This window comes from Dama dama, chromosome 6, assembly GCF_033118175.1.
Source record: "Dama dama isolate Ldn47 chromosome 6, ASM3311817v1, whole genome shotgun sequence".
In the NCBI taxonomy this organism is placed as follows: Eukaryota; Metazoa; Chordata; class Mammalia; order Artiodactyla; family Cervidae; genus Dama; species Dama dama.
The window spans coordinates 2,045,291-2,067,889 of NC_083686.1; the positions used below are offsets into that span (position 1 = coordinate 2,045,291).

The window sequence follows — 22,599 nt, forward strand, 5'->3', positions numbered from 1 at the left end:
TCCTCTGCAGGGCTGTCCCGTGAGCGCTCCCTCCGCCCCGGACGCTAAGTGGGCAGGCTCTCCCGCGGGGTCTCCGGCTCCGAGCCCGTGGCCGGCCCGCCCTGCCACCCGCGGGCATCACCCGGGGGTCCTCTCCTAGCGGGTTCTCAGTCAGCGAGCCGGAGGCTCACAACCGCCGCGGCCCGCCCCTCGCCTCGCCCCGCCCCTCGCCTCGCCCCACCCCTCACGGCGGCGCCCCGCCCCTCCGCGCCCCGCCCCCTTCCTCGCCCCGCCCCCACCGCACCGTGACCCGCCTCGCCGCGCTCCGCGCCCCGCCCTCTCCGCGCCGCGCCCCTAGTTCTCTCCTGGGAGGAGCGCGCTGATGTCCGTGGACTCGGCGGCTCCAGAAGGCGAGACGGCGGGCGAGGAGAGCCGGGCGGGCGCCGCGTCTGGCCATTGGCGGAGGCCGCCGCCTCCGACCGTCAATCCCGCCGGCCTGGCCCCGCCCTGCCCGACGGCGGAGCGTCGCGGGGCGTCAGGCCGAGGGGGCTGCCGGGACAGACCCAAGATGGCCGAGCGCCTGGGTTCCGTTCCTGCCCTCGGTCCTGAGCCTCATTCATTGCTACGCTGCTGAGCGGCGCCGCGAGCCAGCCCGAGGGCTGCGGGCTCTGTCCCCGCGGGGCGGCAGGCCGCCATGGCGACCCTGGAGAAGCTGATGAAGGCCTTCGAGTCCCTCAAATCCTTCCAGCAGCAGCAGCAGCAGCAGCAGCAGCAGCCTGCGCCGCCGCCTCAGCCGCCTCAGCCCCCTCAGCCGCCGCCGCAGGCGCCGCCGCCGCCTCAGCCGCCCCCGCCGCCGCCGCCGCCGCCGCCGCCGCCGCCTGGCCCGGCCGCAGCCGAGGAGCCACTGCACCGACCGTGAGTGCTGACCCGCCGCAGCTCGGCCCCAGCCCTCCTCGGCCTTCGCAAGCCTCCCGCGGAGGCACGGAGGCGGCCCCGGCCATCTGCCCTCCCAGCTGCCCAGTTTGGGGAGGAACCAGGGTTGCGTTGTGAGCAGGACTCGGCCGAGCCGAGGCCGCGTCCAGCGCCCCCTCTCCTGCTCTGAGGGGAGCAGGGCTGCGCGGGAGCTGGGCACTCCGCGAAGAGCCGGGAATTTGGAGCCCGAGTGATGCGGGGACAGTAGTGACCTCATGCCCGGGGACGTCGGACTGGAGGGCGGGGGAGCGCGCGCGGTCCAATGGGGAGCCTCTGGCGGGGCCCCCTTTAAACAGCCTGGGAGTCAGTCGGGCCTGTCTTCCAGCAGCCTCAGGGCTTTTCGTTTAGTTCGCGGGTCGCAGCAGAAGAATGAAGTGTCGGGAAGAGACCGGCTTGTCTCAGTTCAAATCGGCCTGCAGGCCCCTTAAATGAGCGGTGGTCGCCCCGTAAGTGTTAACTTAACCTAGATGGTTGTTATTAACACAGGAGACCGTGTTAATACAACACAGTACAACACATACAACGGACTTCAATACTGGAAAGAGTGGACTGAAGTTTATTGCTTGTCTGCCATTGGAAGTCAGTCACGTCTTGCTGAGGGAGAGGTTAATCGCCCGGGCGAGTAATGTACATTTCACGTGCGTCGCAGTCATACTGTCCAGAACCTGGATGGGTGTCTGCGGACAGTCTCCTGTCGCAGACATCCTGGTACTGTTCGGCTGCTTGTGCTAGAGAAATTTTCGAAATAGAAGAGAGACCATTTGATGTCACCTTCTTACAGAACCCGAGTACTTTTCCCTGAAGTCTTGGGTCTTCCGCAGAGGCCCTGCTACAGTTCAGGCCTTTCACGTGCGGGCATTTTATTTCTCATCTGGATTTGTACAAGAAGGCATTTAATGAGGACAGTTTTTGGGAAGCAGCCCCTTTAAGAAGTTCCCCTTAATTAACATTGTGGATTCATTTTTAGTAATGTTTTCATCTTTGTTTCTGATACCATTCCTTGCTGTGTCCTGAGGTTTAATCAGGAAATGAGTATTTGGGGAGTCATTTTGGCTTATCTGTTAAAATGTAGCAGTAAAGCACTTTTTCTGCTAAAAGGTGAAAAACCTGTTTGGATACTTTGAGAAAAAAGAAAATCTTTTTTTAACGACTTGACTTTTCTTTGCAGCAAATAACTGTGACCCATTCCAGACTTAGCATAGTGCTTCTCCTTGGAGGTAGAAGTCAGAGAAATTCATGCATCTCGGCATCTGGTGGCTCTTGTATACAAACAGGAAGCGCTAGGCAGGGCTCTGGGTGGGAAGGAAGGTCTCACTGCCATCCCTGTCTGCTGTTCCGGCACTTGGCCACTCTAAAATTATACTTTCTGTTTCTTATGCTGATTTGACAGAACCTGAATATGGTATCGTCTTCAAAATATGGATGTGAAGAGATTTCTTTCTTAAGCCAGCTTGACAAAGTATTTAGTCTGTCATCTTTGCATAAACAATACATTAACATGATACAAATTCCTAAATTGCAGACAGGTAATTAAAATGTCTCTCTTCTGTTCCTTTCTCCTGAGTACCTCACTCTGTTCCCAGAGGCAAGCACTGTTACACTTCTTCCTTGTGTATCCTACCTGGTATAACTTGTGTATATATATGGATAGACTTTAAATTTTTTAAAAACAGAAATATTTCAGAATAGCAGCTTTGAAAGGTTCTTAGCATGCTCTGAAACCAACTACATTTGGCTTAATTATAGTTATAAAATGCATAAATATATTTTTATGTACTTGGCTGTTGAGAAAGCAAATATTCATTAATTTTGAGTAACAAACTCCCTGCCTACAAATTTGGATCTTAGCATTTCTGTTCATGTGTTTCAGCTGAAAAATCCCTTCCCCACGATAAGATCGGCCAAAAGCAGTGAGAAAGGAGCTGTTCTGTCTCTATGGTTCTTGCTCTCTGTGGGACTGCAGTGGCACCAGCTGAGCCTAGGCTCCAAGGAAGGATCTGAGTGCCCACTCGGGGCTCAGCGTGTGGATGCAGGGGTTCTGCACGGTACCGGCTACAGTCAATAGAAGGCTGGCGTGCAGGGAAGTACCAGAGCTTGGCAGGGTCCTCACTGCAATTATGAGGCAGTTGGCATTGGCCTTTGGCACTTTTTTACTCTCCTTTGGCACTTTTTCACTCTCCTTCATATTCCCTCCTAGTTTTTCCCTGACTTTAATTATTTGCTGAACATCTAACGAGTGCCAGCCAGTTCCTAAATAGGTGCAGTGCTACAGCCTTGAACAGATAAAGCTCTGCCCTCATGAAGCTCACATTTTAGTGAGGGACATAGACTGTAAACAGGGTACATAAGTAAAATACATAGTATGTTAGATAGCGATAAATGGAGGAGGAATGACAGCAAAACAGGGAAGGGGTCTAGGAAGTGTCAGGCTTAATAAGGTAATGACGGTTTTTAGATAGGATGTCCAGGGAAGGGCCACTGAGCTGGTGGCTTTTGAGTAAAGACCAGGCCTAGGGAGCAGGTCCAGACTTCCTGAAGAGGACTGGCAAGGTGGTCGGTGTGGCCTTTTGAATTCGGGAGAGGAGACTCTCAGTGGGAGCTGAGGTCAAAGAGGTAGAGAGAGTGCCTCGCCAGATCAGTAATCCCTTCCAGATGGAGTAAAGACTGTGGCATTTACTCTAAGTGAGGTGGGAAGTCATTGGAGGGTTTGGTCAGAGGAGGGGAGGATTTGAGTTCTGTTTTAAAATGAATACTGGCTGAGAACTGAGTTGGCGGAGAGTCTGGGCAGCAGCAGGAAGCCAGTTAGGAAGTTGGTGACGTAATCAGGTGAGAGATGATGGTGGTGAATTCTGTCAGGCTTTTGGCAGTGGCAAGGTGGGAAATGGCTGAATTTTGAAGGTAAAACCAACAGGACTTGTTCTTCTCTGCTGAGCATGGTTTAGCCATAGTTGGTGTTATCGTTTAGGGTTACATTCAACTGCAAATAGCAGAAAACTCTTCTGCAGTAACTTAAACAGGTAAGAGTTTATTATAAGACAGAAAGAGGTCAATGTGAGGAAGTTCCACAATGATTGGTACCCAGCTTTTTTTTTTGTACTTAACTTGTAAGTCCCTGTCCTCATTCTTTCCCATTTTTTAAGTTGAATTGTCTTTTTATTGTTGAATTGTGACAGTTCTTCATAATATTCTTAGTAACAGACCCTTGTCAGATACACGATTTGTGAAATGATACTCCCTCTCTTGGGTTGTCCCCTCACTTTTTTTCCCTGCACTGCATAGCTTGTGGGGTCCCAGTTCCCTGACCAGGGACAGAACCCAGGCCCCCGACGGTGAAAGAATGGAGTCCAACCACTGAAGCGCCAGGGAAGTTCCCCCCAGACAGGCTTTTTAAAAAAATATTTTTAAGATGTGTTTATCTTTGGCTGTGGTGGGTCTTTGTTGCTGCATCCGGGCTTTTCTCTGGTTGCAGGGAGTGGGGACTACTCTGCCCTGCGGTGTGCGGGCTTTAGGAGTTGTGGTGCATGGGCTTAGTTGCTCTGAAGCATGTGGGATCTTCCCAAGCCAGGGATTGAACTGGTGTCCTTTGCGTTACAAGGCGGATTTTTAACCACTGGACCACCAGGGAGGGTCTTCCCCACCCCCCCATACAGTCTTGATTTCTGTTAATTTTATATCGCAATTTCAAGTGACATGTGAGTCCTCCAACTTTATTCTTTTCAAGATAGTTTTGGCTACTCTGGGCCCCTTGCGTTTCCATTTAAACTGTAAGAGCAGATTGTTTCCGTGAGGAAGCCAGCCGGGATTCTCTGATGGGGATTGTTTGGAATCTGTGGATCAACTCGGAGAGTATTGATGTCTCATCAACATGAAGTCTTCTGATTCTTGAACACTGGCCCACCCTTTATGCATGTGGTCAGACAGTCAGTGTTCCAGGCTTTGCGAGCACATCTCTAGCTGCCGTTCAGCTCTGCCACTGTGGATCAGAGCAGCCAGAAGCTCCAGGGAGATGAACAAGTGTGCCTCTGTTCCAACAAGATTTTGTTAATGACGTGGAACTTTGAATTTTGTGTCTAACTTTCCCATGTCATAAAATATTATTCTTTGATGTTTTGTTTTGGTTGGTTTTTTTTTTTTTGGTCAACCATTAAAAAATGTAAGAACACTTAGACTGTCCAGGACAGGCAGGCTCTGGTTTGCCCCCCATCCCGGATTAGATATGCTGACACCACTTTGGGGAAGCGTTTCTTCTTCGGTTGCTTTTTCTTAACTAGTTTAAAAAATTATAAAAATTACACACATACATTGTAACAGCATCTTCAGCTAGCACAGAAGATGACAAGCAAGACTTCCTCCCTGGCTGTCCTAGCCTTATTCTCTGAAAATAACAATTAAGTTTCCTTTCTCTGACGTTTTAGTGCATGTACAAGTCTTTTTTTTTTTTTTGCTCACTATATTTTTTCACTTAGCAATATATCAAAGATGTTGTTTCATAGCAGTACATGTAATTCTTACTGGTTGTCTATGCAATACTGTAGAATTTCTTTTTAAAAGAGGACTCACAGAAGTGTAAAGGCAGAGGTCTTTCCAGTGCTGTCCACATTCAGAGGCCCCACCCTATTGCCTGTGGTCCCTGCAAGTGAGCCCGCCACTCAGTAAACCACAGACAAGACTTGCCACGGATCCTTGCTGCTCAGCGTGTGGTTTCAGGGCCAGCAATTCAGTATCACTTGGGAGGGTATAAGAAGTACAGAATCTCTGCCCGACCTTAGACCTACTGAGTCAAGAGTCTGCATTTTAACAAGGTTTGTGAGCAGTTTATGTGCACATAAGGCTTGAGAAGCTCCGCTGTCGATGATCAGGTCCTATCTCTCTGATGTTATAGTATAATATAAAATATAATTAATACAATAATGCCATCTGCATTTGGGAGGGAAGACTTAACGGTGCTCACGGTGCAGCTGTAGCTGAGGCGGCATGGTTTCTCTGTCCTCGGCCGTGGGGCGTTTGTGTGGCTGTAAGTAGGTTGTAACACTGCCCAAGGAGCTGTGGTGGCATTAAGAGCCCCGGCTGCTGGGGCCGGGGCCTTACATGGGGACTGGACGCCGCGACCCGGAAGGACTCCTTTCAGCCAGGCGCCTGTTGCGTGCCAGACCCTGTTGTGGGCCCTTGGGTTACAGCGGTGACCAAGGGCTGGTGATAAATCCCATGGAGAAACACGAGACAATTTGGGGGAGCGGGGCTGTGGGGTGTGGCTTAGGGTGTGAAGTGCAGGGAGGGAGCGGGCTGCGCGGGTGTCTGAGGGAGGAGCGTGAGGAGGCGGGGAGGGGAGGGGCAGCCCGGAAGGCTCCGTGCCCCAGTCTGAGGACTCAGGATATTCCCCTGCCCAGATGCACACTTGTGTTGTCAAACGAGTGATGTAGTTTATGATGCTCAGCCACTGCCAGATGCTGGTGCGAAAGAAACTGGGTCACTTTGTCGTCACTGGTGGGACTTAGAAAGGGGAGAGCTACTCTGGAAAACAGTTTACGGCAGTTTCTTATAGAACTGAACTTTCGATTACTGTGTGATCCAGCCGTAGCACTCCTGGGAGTTTGTCCCAGAGAAGTGAAAACGTGTGTTTATACAAATCTGTGCACAAGTGTTTGTAGCAGCTTAACTCATTAAGTAGCTCCAAACCAGAATCCACTTAGATGTCTTTCAACAGGTTATTGGTTAGACTCAGTTCAGTTCAGTCGCTCAGTCATGTCTGACTCTTGGCGACCCCGTGAACTGCAGCACGCCAGGCTTCCCTGTCCAGCACCGACTCCCATCACTTCATGGCAAGTAGATAGGGAAACAGTGGAAACAGTGGCTGACTTTATTTTTTGGGGTTCCAAAATCACTGCAGATGGTGACTGCAGCCATGAAATTAAAAGACATATACTCCTTGGAAGGAAAGTTATGACCAACCTAGACAGCGTATTAAAAAACAGAGACAATACTTTGTCAATAGAGGTCCATCTAGTCAAAGCTATGGTTTTTCCAGTGGTCATATATGGATGTGAGAGTTGGACTACAAAAGCTGACCGCAGAAGAATTGGTGCTTTTGGTTAGACTTCTGAGGAGTAGAAAAAGGAACAAGCTCCTGATAACACAGGTAACAGCTAAGGTGAATCTTAAGGAGATTGTGCTAGTGAAAACAGCCAATCCCCAAAGGTGAGGATTGAGACACTTCTCAATCCTCAAACACTTCTCACTGTTTGAGAAGTGAGCGTGAAAGTTGCTCAGTCGTGTCCGACTCTTTGTGACCCCATGGACTATACAGTCCATGGAATTCTCCAGACCGGAATACTGGAGTGGGAAGCCTTTCCCTTCTCCAGGGGGTCTTCCCAACTCAGGGATCGAACCCAGGTCTCCCCCATTGCAGGTGGATTCTTTACCAGCTGAGCCACAAGGGAAGCCCTACATACTGTCTGATTCTACTTCTTTTTTTTTTTTTTTTGATTTTTTTTTTTTTATTGTACTTCTATAACGTCTTTGAATGACACAGTTGTAGGAGTGGTTGCCGGGGTCGGGGGCAGGGCGGGGGGCGAGGGCGTGGGTGTGGTTCTGAAGGGCAGCTCAGGGATCCCCGTGGTGAATGTGAGTGTCCCCTCTCGTGACTTGGCAGAGACACAAAAACGAACACATCTGAGAAACTGTGTAGGGCCACATAGATTCGCACAGACGAGTAAAACCGGAAATCTGAAGGTCACTGGCACTATTCCGGAGTTCTGTTCTGGCTGTGGTTGTTTTGTAAAATGTTCCCCTTGGGGGAAACTGGGGAAACTGTACCCTGAATTTCGTTTATTTCTTATGATATAGCACATGAATCTGCAATTACCTCATTAAAAACTTTAACAATAAAGGCCACCCTGGTGGACAAGGGAGTAGGAGTGAAAGAGGCTATTGAAGTAATGGAAGCTGACTGGAAGTAATCAGATCAGCTGAGGCGCTGTTACAGACTCAAAGCCGGAGCTGGGGTGGCTGGTGCCCGGCGGGGCGGCAGTGCTGGTGGTCCCCTCAGGAGGGAGGGCTGCTGGGACTGCAGCCAGATTTTTAAGAGAAATTAAGATTATAATTTACATATCATAAAAGCCACCATTTCTAAGTGTACAATTTAGTGGTTTTTAGTACGATCATAAGGTTCTGCAACCATCACTCCTCTCTAATTTCTGGGACGTTGCGTCACTCAAAAAGAAAGCCCCTCTCTGCAGCAGTCCGCCCCCATCCCCTCGCCTCCCCCAGCCCCTGGCAACCCCTGATCTGCCTCTGTCTCTGTGGAGCTGCCTGTTCTGGATGTTTCTCATGAACGGAATCATTCACATGGGGCCTTTGTGTCAGATTTTGTTCACTTAGCGTAACAGATTGGACTTTGAATTGCACTTTCTTCTATAGTATTCAGTTAAATCACTGGTAAGAAAGGCATTAATAGCTTGTTTCTGTGGTATAGACTGTGTAGTGGGGAACTATCAGGCCTTGCTTTCCCTAACCAAACAGGACTTTTTTTTTTTGGCCACACTGCACAGCTTGAGGAATCTTATTTCCCCGACCAGGGACTGAACCCAGGCCGTTGCCATTTGTGAAAGCGCTGAATCCTAACCACTGGGAAGCCAGAGAATCCCCTCAAACAGTACTTTTATTTTAAAATTATATCTGAAACATAATTCCAAAATGACTTAGGTGTTCTGTTCCTGCTTTGAGAAAAGAGGATCTTTCCAAGGAGTTCTCATCTTCTAGGAGCACTCTCACATTAGTCTAGTACTTGGCTAGAGTTAAAGAGCCGCTGATGAGGAATCGGCAGACCTGGCCCTTCACTGCCGCACTTTGGACCTCAGCTCCGCCTCCTGTGTGGGGCGTGTAGGCGCTGACTCGGGATGTGTGTGTGAAAGGACCGGTGAGCACGAACAGAAAGACAAGTGCGAGGTGAGTGGTTGTCTTCAGTTCCTGAGGTGGTCCAGGTCTTCTCTTGCACACCCTCAACCTGGAATCAGGTTTTTCATGCTTTGTCTTAAAGTAACATAATTCTAAAAATGCGAGTTTAGATGAGAGGCCTTGAATTCCTGTTTTCAGAATTATTTCTTCGATAATTAGTTTGATTGTACTGTGCTCTACTACGGTTTCCCTGCTAGCTCAGATGGTAAAGAATCTGCCTGTAATGTGGGAAACCCAAGTCTGATCCCTGAGTCGGGAAGATCCCCTGGAGAAGGGAATGGCAACCCACTCCAGTATTCTTGCCTGGAGAATCCCATGGACAGAGGACCTTGGCAGCTGCAGTCCGTGGGGTCGCAGAGTCGGACACAACTGAGTGACTTAACACTTTCACTTACTGTGATGTAGAGACCTTGATTTTCTTAGGTCCCTCCTTACAGATGACAACCACAATGGTGTGGTCACTCACTTAAACTTAGACATCCTGGAGTGTGAAGTCAAGTGAGCCTTAGGACACATTACTACAAACAAAACTAGTGGAGGTGATGGAATTCCAGCTGAGCTATTTCAAATCCTAAAAGATGATGCTGTTAAAGTGTTGCACTCAATATGCCATCAAATTTGGAAAATTCAGCAGTGGCCACGGGATTGGAAAGGTCAGTTTTCATTCCAATCCCAAAGAAGAGCCATGCCAAAGAATGTTCAACCTACTGTACAGTTGCACTCATGTCATGTGCTAGCAAGGTAATGCTCAAAATCCTTCAAGCTGGGCTTCAGCAGTACATAAACTGAGAACTTCAGGTGTACAAGATGGATTTAGAAAAGGCAGAGGAACCGGAGATCAAATTGCCAACATTCGTTGGATCATAGAGAAAGCAAGGGAATTAAAAAAAAAAAAAATCTGTTTCGTTGGCTACACTAAAGCCTTTGATTGTGTGGATCACAACAAACTATGGAAAATCCTTAAAGAGATAGGAATACCAGACTACCTGACCTGCCTCCTAAGAAACCTATGTGCAGGTCAAGAAGCAAGAGTTAGACTTGGACATGGCACAATGGGCTGGTTCAAAATTGGGAAGGGAGTAAGTCAAGGCTGTATATTGTTATTCTGTTTATTTAACATATGCAGAAATGCCAGGTTGGATGAATCACAAACTGGAATCAAGATTGCCAGAAGAAATACCGACAACCTCAGATATGCAGATTGAGAACCACCCTAAGGGCTTCCCTGGCAACTCAGCTGGTTAAGAATCTGCCTGCAATGTGGGAAACCTGGGTTCGATCCCTGGGTTGGGAAGATCCCCTGGAGAAGGGAAAGGCTACCAACTGCAGTATTCTGGCCTGGAGAATTCCATGGACTGTATAGTCCATGGGGTCATAAAGAGTCGGACACAACTAAGTGACTTTCACTCAGCACCGTAATGGCAGAAAAGGAAGAGGAACTAAAGAGCCTTGTGATGCAGGTGAAAGAGGAGAGTGAAAAAGTACGTGTAAAACTCAACATTCAGAAAACAGATCATGGCATCTGGTCCCATCACTTCTTGGCAAATAGATGGGGAAACAATGGAAACAGTGACAGACTTTATTTTCTTGGACTCTAAAATCACTGCAGATGGTGGCTGCAGCCACAAAATTAAAAGATGCTTGCTCCTTGAAAGAAAAGCTATGAAAAACCTGGACAGTGTGTTAAAAAGCAGAGACATTACTTTGCCGACAAAGGTCCATCTAGTCAAAGCTATGGTTTTTCTAGTAGTTGTACAGATGTGAGAGCTGGACCATAAGGCTGAGAGCGGAAGAATTGATGTGTTTGAACTGTGGTGTTGGAGAAGACTCTTGAGAGTCCCTTGGATTGCAAGGAGATCAAACAATCAATCCTAAAGGAAATCAGTCCTGAATATTCATTGGAAGGATTGATGCCGAAGCTGAAGCTCCAATAGTTTGGCCACCTGATGTGAAGAACTGACTCATTGGAAACGACCCTGATGCTGGGAGCTCAGGATTGAGGGCAGGAGGAGAAGGGGACGACAGAGGATGAGATGGTTGGATGGCATCACCGACTCAGTGGACATGAGTTTGAGCAAACTCCAGGAGGTCGTAAAGGACAGAGAAGTCTGGCGTGCTGCAGTCCATGGGGTCGTAAAGAGTCAGATGTAATGTAGTGACTGAACGACAGCCACCACCTTACGGATGTCTGTTTATGTACAGGTTGCCTCATTACATAGTTAGAGGGGGTGGCAGTGGTTTGTTTTGATTTTGAAGGTGGAGTTTATATGATTGAAAAGTCAGGACAGTTCTTACCCTGTTTTTCCAGCTCTCACCTTGTTCATCCAGTTCCTGCGGTTCCATTTCAATCACTTTAATTTCCATACTTACACCTTATGTAGAAGCAGTCAGTTTGACATATTAGTTCAACAACCTAATTAAATCTCATGGGGGAATGAAATCGTTGTAGTTTCGCCAAGTTGTTTACTGCACAGAATAAGATGGGTGGGCACCAGGGAGGTATCTCCAGGGGCCAGAGTCCCCGCAGGTTCCAGCGCTGACCTGGGAGAATTGCCTGAGGCCAGGCTGCCCTGGGCCGGGTTAGCTAGCTGCCTGGTGTTTGCACCGTGGGGGCGTGTTCATTACTTTTGCAGCTGTGTTGCTGCCCTGACATCCTTCAGGGGATGGTATTGGATGGATTTTTTTTTTTTTTTCCAGTTTTCTGATATTTTTGGCTAACATCTCTATGTCGGGGTGTCTGAGGATAAAGTCTGATCCTCAGACTTTACCCACTTTAAAATGTGGTATTCTTCAATGTGATTAAAGAGGAGATTTTGTCGGATAATTATTTAGGTCGTGTTCAGGTAGTTTGTTTTTATGCTCCTCACCCAAAATAGGCGCGTGCGTGCCTGCTCAGTTGTGTCTGGCTCTTTGTGACCCCATGGACTGTAGCCCGCCAGGCTCCTCTGTCCATGGAGTTACCTAGGCGAGAGTACTGGAGTGGTTGCCATTTCTTCCTCCAGGGCATCTTCTCTCCCCAGGGATCAAACCACACCTCTTGCTTCTCCTGCGTTAACAGGCAGATTCTTTACCACTAGTGCCACCTAGTAATTATTGTTTGAATTTTAACATAAGATCAGTAACCACTGAAGACTGTCCATCTACCTGAAGAATGTTATGATTTTAAGCTACCTATTGAGTGCAGAAAAGACTAAAATCCCATCAGGGCAGATGTTTTCCCCTCAGATCGGTGTGGATTGCTGGGAAGTGCTTTCAGATGAGTTAGAAGAGAGATCTGAACCGTGTGCTTGCTTTGTAGCTGACCGTGAGGGGGCGTGCACTCACTCCTGGCAGGGAGGTTGTGGCAGTCAGGACTGGCACTGACGTCTTGGGCACGCCTGCGGGCCGCAGCTCGGACTCCACAAGCTGCTTGAGCTCAGTCGTGTGGGATTGCTCCTCACGGTCTCTCTTTTTTTAAGCTTTGCTGTTTCTACTTCTCTTTCCATCTCTTGGTTTTGGAAACTCCAGTTTAACATAGTTATCATTTATCTTCTGAATCCTGTTTGTAAGACCAACTCAAGACTTTTGAGTCAGTTTTATTGTGTGTTTAACCTACTCTTTGGGCTTCCCTTGTGGCTCAGCTGGTAAAGAATCTGCAATGTGGGAGGCCTGGGGGTTGGGAAGATCCCCTGGAGAAGGGAACGGCTACCCACTCCAGCATTCTGGCCTGGAGAATTCCCTGGACTAAGTCCATGGGGTCGTCTGCTCCTTTGTTGTCTGTGAAGCACCTGTCCAGTGTGGGTGTTCTGCTGCGTGCCCGTGAGAGTCACGACGTGGCCTTTCTTCTCAGTGAGTCTGTCACCCCTGGAGAGGTAATCGTTGGGAACAGTGACTTCCAAAGAGTGTGATCCAGGTGCCGGATCACGGCAGGGCCTGGGGCAGGAGCCCTGTGGGAATAGGGCAGGCTTCCCCGATGGCTCCGTGGTAAAGAATCTGCCTGCAATGCAAGAGAGGGAGATGCAGGTGTGATCCCCGGGTCAGGAAGATCCCCTGGAGACAGGGGATGGCTGTCCGCTCCAGTATTCTTGTCTGGAAAACCCCAGGGACAAAGGAACCTGGCGGGCTACAGCCCATGGGGTTGCAAAGAGTCGGACACGACACACACACACACACGTCTGTCTCTGTCCCCACAGGGAGCTCAGAGGAGGAGCTGGACCCAAGCAGACAGCACAGGAATGTGCTTTTGTTTTGGTGGGTGAGATTGGTATTCGGTCTTTGATTTTTGGCTCGTTTCATAAATTTTACTCAAGTTCTAGAATGGGGCCTCGGGCACAGCACATGTGGGTCTTAAGGCAATCAGGCAGCAGGTCAGAGAGCTGTACCATTTTTGTTACCTGTATTTTTGTGGCTGAGTCCACATATGAGGACAGAGACACAGTTCTTTTCAAAGCTCATATTTGTTTTGATCGCTTTTCTGCCATGACCATCATAAGTAGTGAGGTGCACTGACTTTAGTGTTTGTCAGCTTTTTCTGATTGCCATCCCCCCAGGAGTTATTTCAAACCCCAGGGTAAGAGGCTGCCCACACTGGGGCCACTGCCTATAGAGCTGGGAGACCCTTTTGTGTGAATGTATCTCATTTAAGGCCTTTGGTGGGTTTTCACTTTGGAAGGGAGCCATACAGAAGAGAGTTAGTTTGCCTCCTAACTTGTTGGGAGAGGTCAGTGTTCTTTAATTTTCTTAATGACTTAAGGTCTTCAACTAGGTGATTGAGACTTTAATGTGGTGGCTCAAAGCAGAGAGCATTTAAACTCTCACAGCACTTTCTTTTTCACACTGAGGTGTGATATACACATATGTACACACACATACATGGTTGCTGTTGTTTACTCCCTCGGTCATGTCTGACTCATTGCAGCCCCACGGACTGCAGCACCCCAGTCCTCCCTGGCCTTCACCATCTCCCAGAGTTTGTTTGCTCAAACCCATGTCCATTGAGTCAATGACGCCATCCAACCATCTCATCCTGTTCCCTCTTCTCCTCCTGCCTCCAGTCTTTCTCAGCATCACAGTCTTTTCTTAAGTCAGCTCTTCACATCATGTGGCCAATGTATTGGAGCTTCAGCATCAGTTCAGTTCAGTCGCTCAGTCGTGTCCCGCTCTTTGCGACCCCATGGACTGCAGCACGCCAGGCTTCCCTGTCCATCACCAAATCCCAGTTTACTCAAACCCATGTCCGTTGAGTTGGTGATGCCATCCAAACATCTTATCCTCTGTCGTCCCCTTCTCCTCCTGCCCTCAGTCTTTCCCAATCTTTCCTGAGTCTCTCCCATCAGGAAGCTTCCATAAGCCTCTTATCCTTGTCCATCAGAGGGCAGACAGAATGAAAACCACAATCACAGAAAACTAACCAGTCTGATCACATGGATCACATCCTTGTCTAACTCAATGAAACTATGAGTCATGCCGTGTAGATCCACCCGAGACAGATGGGTCATGGTGGAGAGTTCTGATAAAACGTAGTCCACTGGAGAAAGGAATGGCAAACCGCTTCAGTGTTCTTGCCTTGAGAACCCATGAACAGTATGAAAAGGCAGCTTTAGCATCAGTCTTTCCAATGAATATTCAGAGTTGACTTCCTTTAGGATTGACTGGTTTGATCTACTTGCATGCAGTCCAAGGGACTCTCAAGAGTCTTCTCCAGCACCACAGTTCAAAAGCATCAGTTCTTTGGCGCTCATCCTTCTTTATGGTCCAGCTTTCCTATCCATACATGACCACTGGAAAAACCATAGCCTTGACTAGATGGACCTTTGTTGGTAAAGTAATGTCTCTGCTTTTTAATATGTTGTCTAGGTTGGTCATAGCTTTTCTTCCAAGGAGCAAGCATCTTTTAATTTTGTGGCTGCAGTTACCATCTGCCTTGATTTTGGAGCCCAAGAAAATAAAGTCTGTCACTGTTTCCATTTTTTCCCCATCTATTTGCCATGAAATGATGGGACCGGATGCCATGATGTTAGTTTTTTGAACGTTGAGTTTTAAGCCAGCTTTTCACTCTCCCCTTTCACCTTCATCATGAGACTCTTTAGTTCCTCTTCACTTTCTGCAATTAGGTTGGTGTCATCTGCATATCTGAGGTTATTTATATTTTTCCTGGCAATCTTGATTCCAGTTTGTGCTTCATCCAGCCTGATATTTCACATGATGTACTCTGCATAGAAGTTAAATAAGCAGGTTGACAATATATAGTCTTGACGTACTCCTCTCCCAATTTTGAACCCAGTTCACTCATCAGTACCTTTTTTAGTGTACTCTCCTCCCCTGCCAGGCCCCTATAAATTTCAGATCAGTTTACATTCCCTTAAAGGCAAAGACTGGCACAAGTTGAATCGTCCCTCTGTACCTTGAAGCGGATGCATTAAGACTCATCCTTGTGTGTGTCCGTCATTTGCTGCTTTCACTGCCAAGCAGCGCTCCATCACTCTGCTGCGGTTGTCTGCCCATCCACTGGGACACGGGTTTCCATCCCAGCGCTTCTGAAGCGAGTGACTCAGGAGGGCAGGAGGTGAGGGGCCTCTGCCTCCTGTGGTCACTCGGGACCCAGGCTCCTTCCATTCTGTCACTCTGCAGCCTTCTTGTTGTCTTTGCCTGTATGTTCAAAAACTGGGTGTTAGAAGTGTCTGTTCCAGTTGGGGGAAGCCAAAAGGAGGGGGTGGTGCCCTGGGCAAGCCACAAGGCAGAAGCTCCACCTGCTACGTGTGTTCCTGTTTCATCGGCGAGAGCAGAGTCACTCATCTGTGCCTGGCTGCAGGGAAGCCGGGCTGTGAGACTTCTCAGCAGGAAGCGTGTGTCTGAGAAGGGAAGCAGGGCACTTTGGTGGTGACTAACAGCCCACAGCACAGCTCATCAGCGAGTCTCCTTTAGGAAGGAGACCAGTGCAGGACATGGTCACCCGTCCATGTGGTGAGAGGCTGGCTGGCTGGTCACCGGGAGCCCCTCTCCGCACACCATGGACTTGGCCTCGTGTTCAGGCTTGACTTTCCGCTTTGTATACTCTTCCTTGTCCATGTTCTTCCCTGGCCGTGTCTGAAGTGCCTTTTGAGGGTGTGTCTTTCTTGGTTTGCACGATTGGAAGAGTCTGTTCCTTCACGTGTACTCTTTTGGAGCCTGAGGTTGCATTAGGGACTGAATGGAAGTGTTGGTCAGTTAGTATTTTACTTTCTTTGGTGCTCTTTGTAGAATTCCCTCAAAAACGTAGTAGTCTTCTGGTCTCTGTTTCCAGTTAGTACCATGTCCTGGTAGCTGTCAGACACGGATCCTTGTTTGGATGTGGTCATCAAGCCTGATTTATTTTTTGCTTCCTCTTTGGATCATCCCTGTCGTCTGTATTTCTCCGGTGAATACCTCAGAGACCTCTGAAGTCATAGGTTTGGGTGAGAAGCAAGCAGCTTTTCTCTCATCTTCTTGAGCAGTCTGTTTGTCTCCATTTTAAAATTTGGGCTGAAAAGTCTTACTAGGAGGCTTTTGAGAAAGGCTCTGGGCAGGGTACTTGTTTGTAGCCATTCGGGGATATAGGAGCAATTAGCCATTGTGTTAATACATTTTCTCATAGTTAATCGTGTGAGGCCTGTGGGGCTGACTCGTCAGGCCATGTGGTTTTGCGAGGGGCCGCTGTGTAGAGGAGGCATTTCACGTTGACTTGAGCTGAAGCTGCCTCTGTCCGCGCGATCCTGGGCGGGCCCTGTCGGCGCTGCAGTCTCTCTTCTCTACAGCAGAGAAGGCAGGTGTGTTAGCGACGCCCCCTGAGTTTTCTGTGGAGCCCGGCCCTATCGGGAACCCCGGGTTCGGCCCGCGCTCGCCTCTCTGACCTCAGAGCACCCTGCCCCGGCACGGGCTGCCTGGCTTTACTGCTTGGAGTCAAGAAGCTCTGTTGAATGAATGAGTGAATGCATGCCACATAGAAACTGATGGAGCGGACAACACTAACTGCCTTTACTCTTTTTTTATTCCCCCTTTAGAAAGAAAGAACTCTCAGCCACCAAGAAAGACCGTGTGAATCATTGTCTGACAATATGTGAAAACATAGTGGCACAGTCTCTCAGGTAACTGCACTTTGAACTTTCTAGTGAAAATAAAACACTTCTGTGTTTTCATTCTTAACGGGCTAGAATGTTCTTTGTTGCCCCAGTTGTTTTGAAACCTTGACGGGACCCCTCCCCTTTCTGGCCGTGGATACGGAGGATTTCCAGACACTGTACTGAGTAATACTTCCTTCTTGTAACCTTACACTGTGTTGTTGTAACCATTAGGATAACCGAACACTATGCTTGTATCTTACTTATTGCGGTAGTAGGAACAGGAGTGCGCCCAATTGCCGGGGTCTCTTTCTTCGGCCTCTGCCCTGTCCGCCCTGTGGGAGTGCTCCCTGCTCATAGCAGGTTTGGGACGGTGGGGTCATGGGCGTTGACCGGAGGCCCACCTCCCTGGCGCGGTCGTTCCTCTGGGGTGAGCAGGGAGCACCTTCTTGTATTGCTTCTTTGCTGATTCTCCTCATCCTCCTTGCTTTTGGCTGTCTGTCTGTCTGAGTACTGTTCCTCTTATCTGTGGGTGGTAGATATTTTAAGCCTGTCTCTGAATGAGTGAGTAGGAAACAGATGTGCTTATGGCTTCTGAACTCCGTCACTCAGATGGGACGTGTGAAGTCCTCCTCTTGGAGTGAGTGCTCTCTCTCGGAGTAAATCATCCATGTTACTCTCCTGTTGGGAAGGGCTCTCTGTAATCTACTAGAAAAACCTCTAAGAATAATCACCGTGGTTCTTGTACTGACAGAAATTTGGTGATTCATTTATTTTCAGTGGCACCTTGCCACTTGTATTTTATACTTTCAAAGTGATTTCATACAGAATATTTCATTTTAGTTGAACTCAATGCCATTTGGAAAGACAGTGTATGATTATTGTTTTTATCTATAATTTGTACAAATACTGTGGGAAGAAATGAAGTGACAGGTGAAAATATGTGCTGAAAATAAAAATACAAAAATTCTAAGTTAGTGTGCTATTATAGACAGCAGTGCTAAGTAAAAGTAGGGGAAAAGGTTTGAATTCTGTCTCCACTCCGTATAAGCCAGCTGGCTTCAAATCTCGGAGTCGCTGTGGCCTGTCTTTCATGTGTAAACGCAGTGTCCAGGGCTCTTAGGAGCCACACCTGTGAGACGCTGTTGAGAGCTGCGTGAAAGTGCGCATCAGCTCCTGCGAGGCAGAAATTGTCCGCTGGTGGTGCACGCTGTCCCGCACACGCCGTTACTCTTGTGGGGACGCCTGGCAGACCCCTGGGGCCTGCCGCTGCCTTAGCACAGCTGCGCTCATCTGACTTCCAGAATCCGGGTCCCAGGAAGCAACACCACATTGAAACCTTATGGACCCAGAAAATAGACCTTTTCCATTCTGAGTGCTTCATGCTTTATGTTTAGTTTGTTTCTTGATAATTCCCAATGGAATTGATGGAATGTTGGCTTAGATTCACACGTGTGTGTGTGTGTGTGTGTGTGAGTGTGTGTTCAATTGCTCAGTCACGTTTGACTCTTTGCAACTCCATGGACTGCAGCCCACCAGGCTCCTCTTTTCCATGTAATTTTTCAGGCAGGAATACTGGAGTAGATGCCATTTCCCTCCTCCAGTGGATCTTTCCCACCTAGGAATTGAACCTGCATCTCTTGTGTCTTCTGCACTGGCAGGCAGATTCTTTACCACTAGCACCACCTGGGAAGTACGTTGAGAAATGTTAAGACTGGCTTGTGGCTCAGTTTGCCATTGTAAATCATGGTAATAGCTGTTAATAGTTCCTACATTCGTGTCTGTTCTGTTTTTATGGAGTAATGCTAATGGTCTTTACGCTGCTTGTTCTATGTAGGATCATATTAGTGGGATACTTTTTGGACCCAGAGAGGTTGTCTTTGGTTGCATCAGATCAAAGAACCTGTTTGTTTTAAGATGCTCTCGATACTTTTCAGAAATTTTGGATTGTAGAGCTGTGAATCTTTTATATACATATAATGTTTTAGGAAGTCTTAATGGCTGGTATTTCCTGTGATCTCTCCTTTAATGTAACTGATCTCTGGTATGTTCTTTAGCTTCTGTAAGATGCTGATCTTATCTCTTAGGGGTTATTTCAGGCAGCTTCTCGGGTCCTTGAGGTGCGTTGTGACTCAGCCTACTTCAGCTCTCAGTTTGGTGGTCTGTCCTGCTGCTTCCCAGATACACACGAACATCAGAATCACCCGGAAAATTTGTTAGAAATACAGGAACGAAGATGACCTCACTGTCCTCTTTCCCCAGCACTCTTAGACGTTTTCTGTCCAGTGGAGGGTGAGGATTCATTTTTAAGTAGTTTCCTTTTGGGAGGACCTTGACACCTTCGTCTAAGCAACTGTACTTGATAAGGTGACTGGGTAAAAATAGGTGTACAGGAGTCTATAGATTTTCCATTCCCATACATTAGCATAAATTTGCTAGAAAATATAATGCTTCAAGAACCAGCTCATCATAGCACCAATGCATAATATTTCAAGGAATTGACAAGAGATGTGCAGAAACTGTGGAAGGACTGTATGGACTTCCCTGAAAGGGACAGGTGACTACTGCCCTTTCAACGTGGGAGCAGTTCCTTATCATAAAGTTAAACTTTCTCTAAATTAATTCATAAATTTAAAATGAACTTGATCAGAATTCTAGTAGAGATATTTTTTAACTTGTTCATCTGCAAGAATAAATACATCAGTGTTAACAAAATCTGAAACCATCAGTAATTGGTGAGACCTGGTGTTCATGACGTTAAAATAGCTGTTAGACATTAAAGAAGGTCCAGAATAGGAAGTGGGAAAGTGTATGTGTGTATGTGCAGATATGAATTTACAATAAAGGTAACATCTTGTATTAGTGTGGAAATGATGGATTATTGAACCAACTGACTATTTAGGGGAATATTCTTCATATTGCAGGCAAACATAAATGCCAGATTAATTACCTAAAATAAGAGAGTGAAATAATTACTACAAAAAGAACATTTAGTCTGTGGAATGCTTACAATATAAAGGAAAACGGTGTTTTTCCTAGAATATAGTTCAGTATGTCAAAATCTACTTTAAACTGAAACTTAAATGCAACTTGGGGAAAGTATTGATGGCATATGTATCAAAGGTTTAATAGCTTCTGTAGAGAGAAATTGTAAATCATTAAGAAAAAGGCTGTCTTTCTAATAGGAAAACAGGCAAAACTATGAATGGGCAGTTTGGAAAAGAAGAAATGTAACTGAGCCAGCAAATGTAATAGCTAACACTTACTTCATGCTTCCTGTGGAAAAACGTTCAGATTTACTAGTAATCACTAGAATGAGATAAAACAAAAATCAGAACATTTCTTTTTTACCTGTTAAATTTACAGACATTAAAAAATACTCAGGGTTTTGTCAGAGATGTTACAACTTTTTTAAAAGGCAACTTGGGGGATTTCACTGGTGGTCCAGGGTCTAAGACTTTGTGCTGCTGATGCAGGGGGCCCAGGTTTGATTCCAGGGAACTAGATCCTATGTGCCACAATTAAGACCTGGCACAGCCAAATAAGTAAATGTTAAAAAAAATAAAAGGCAGTTTGGCCTGTTTGATTTAGGCATTTCGCTTCAGGAGTTTATCCTTAGGAAAGTCCAGTGATGTTGGTGCAGTGCTAGTCATCCTATTAAAAAATGAAAAATAATCTTCATGACTTACCTGCAGGGGAACTGAAAAACTTCATACATTTATGGAAAGGAATATTAGTTAACTTTATTAAAGATGATTTATAGATCTGTGACTAGGTGATATAATAATAATATAAAAATTAAATTAAAAAATTTTGAAGGATTTTTGCTTCTGACTAAGATGGTTAGATAGCATCACCAACTCAATGGACATGAGTTTGAGCAAACTCAGAGAGAGTGGAGGACAGGGGAGCCTGGCGTGCTGCAGTCTGTGGGGTCACAAAGAGTCGGACACGTCTGAGCGACTGAACGACGACACGTTCATCGTATCCCACAGAGTGAGCGCATCTCCTCACTTCCTGGTTCGCCTTCGGTAGCCCAAGGCCACCCTGGGGGCGCTCCTCCCAGCTCCAACCTTGTGGGCCCCGCCAGGCTCTGGGGTCACAAAGACACGACTGAGTGACTTTCACTTGATGGTAAAATCAGGTTCCATCTGTTCAGGGCCAACATGGTGAACCTCTTTCCATTGTCTTACTGTTAACCTATGTGAATCTTTATATTTAAAATGTATTTCTTGTAGGCAGCAAATAATGGGTGTTGCTTCTCATTTGATCTGAGAAATCTTTTACATTTCATGTCATTGTTGACATAAGTAGGTTCATTTTTTATTATTTGGCTTCAGTGGGTCTCAGCTGCAGCGTACAGGCTCTTCACTGTGGCACTCGGGCTTAGCTGTCCTGCAGCACATGGGAGCCTAGCTTCCTGACCAGGGATTGAACCCATGTCCCCTGCATTAGAAGGCGGATTCTCAATCAGCGGACCACCAGATAAGTCCCTAAACTAGGTTTGAATCTGCCACTGTACTGCCACTTCCCTGTTTGGCCCATATGTTCTTTATTTGCCCTTTTCCCTGTTTCTGCCTTCTGGGTTAAATATTGTTTGGGTCAGCGTCAGTTATTTTTCTCACTGTTGGTCATGTTTTCCTGCTTCTTGGCATTCCTGACCATTTCTGATTAGATGCCAGACCTTATAACTTCTATCTTGTTGGGTGCTACACACTTGAATTCCGACGTTCTTGAAGTTAGCCCTGGAATGCAACTATGTTACTCTGAAGAACTAGGACTGTCCAGGGTTCTGCCTGTAGGCAGGGTCAGAACAGCATCTCATCTAGGGCTGAAGTTAGTCAGCCCGGTCGTGAAGGCAAACGCTTCTGAGCAGCCGACCCAAGGCACCAGAAGGACAAGGCTCCCTGTCTGGCTGGTGAGAGCAGGAGCTCTTCCCGCACTTGGAGTTTCAGCACTTGCTCCCTCCAGCCCCTTCAGGTGACTCTGCCCGCCGCCCTGGGCCACTGTCTGCAGCAACACTCAGCTGAGACCCGAGGGCCCTGCGGGTCTCCGGGTCTCTCTGTGCAGCTTGCCCCTCTGGCCTTCCCCCCACGGGCCCAGCCACCCTGCCTCCTGAGGCCATCAGCTCTGTCTCCCGTCTCAGCAACCATGGGCTCGCCCGGGCTTCCCCTCCTCACGTCCTCACTGGGAAATCCCCTCTAGGCAGCCATCTGGGGAAATCCTGAGGCTCATCACATTAGCTTTCCATTTTCCAGAGATGCCTAATACCTGATGCCTTGAAATCACGGTTATGTGCATCTTACCCTTTATCAACTGCTTTAGGCAGGAAGGCAAACCCTGTCCTTGTCACTTGTCTTGCTGTTCAGTCGCTAAGTCATGTCTGACTCTTTGTGACCCCATGGACTGCAGCACGCCAGGCTCCCCTGTCCCCTGATTTACTTATTGGAGAGTTTCTTAAAAGCATGGTTAGAAGTAGTATATAAATCTACTTTTATTCTTTTTAAAAATCGAGATAGGATGGGTGCATGACACCGTGAGTCTGGTTTGATTCGCGTGTATGATGCTCTGCGGCAGCCCAGTGTCAGCCCGCACCTTTATCGTGTCATTGTCGTTCCTTTCTGTGTGTTGAGAGCAGTAA

At 47.6% G+C, this 22,599-nt stretch overlaps 1 protein-coding gene across 1 annotated transcript in view; it reads left to right on the plus strand.

Annotated features, from left to right (window-relative positions):
- Nucleotides 1-533: 533 nt before the first annotated feature.
- The window catches only part of HTT (huntingtin), a 127,945-nt gene continuing 105,879 nt past the window's right edge, over nucleotides 534-22,599 (plus strand). The window contains exons 1-2 of the mRNA XM_061145410.1: nucleotides 534-894; nucleotides 16,902-16,985. Of these exons, the coding sequence (XP_061001393.1) occupies nucleotides 674-894; nucleotides 16,902-16,985 (305 nt within the window). The 5' untranslated portion in view covers nucleotides 534-673. The remainder of the gene's footprint in view (nucleotides 895-16,901; nucleotides 16,986-22,599) is intronic.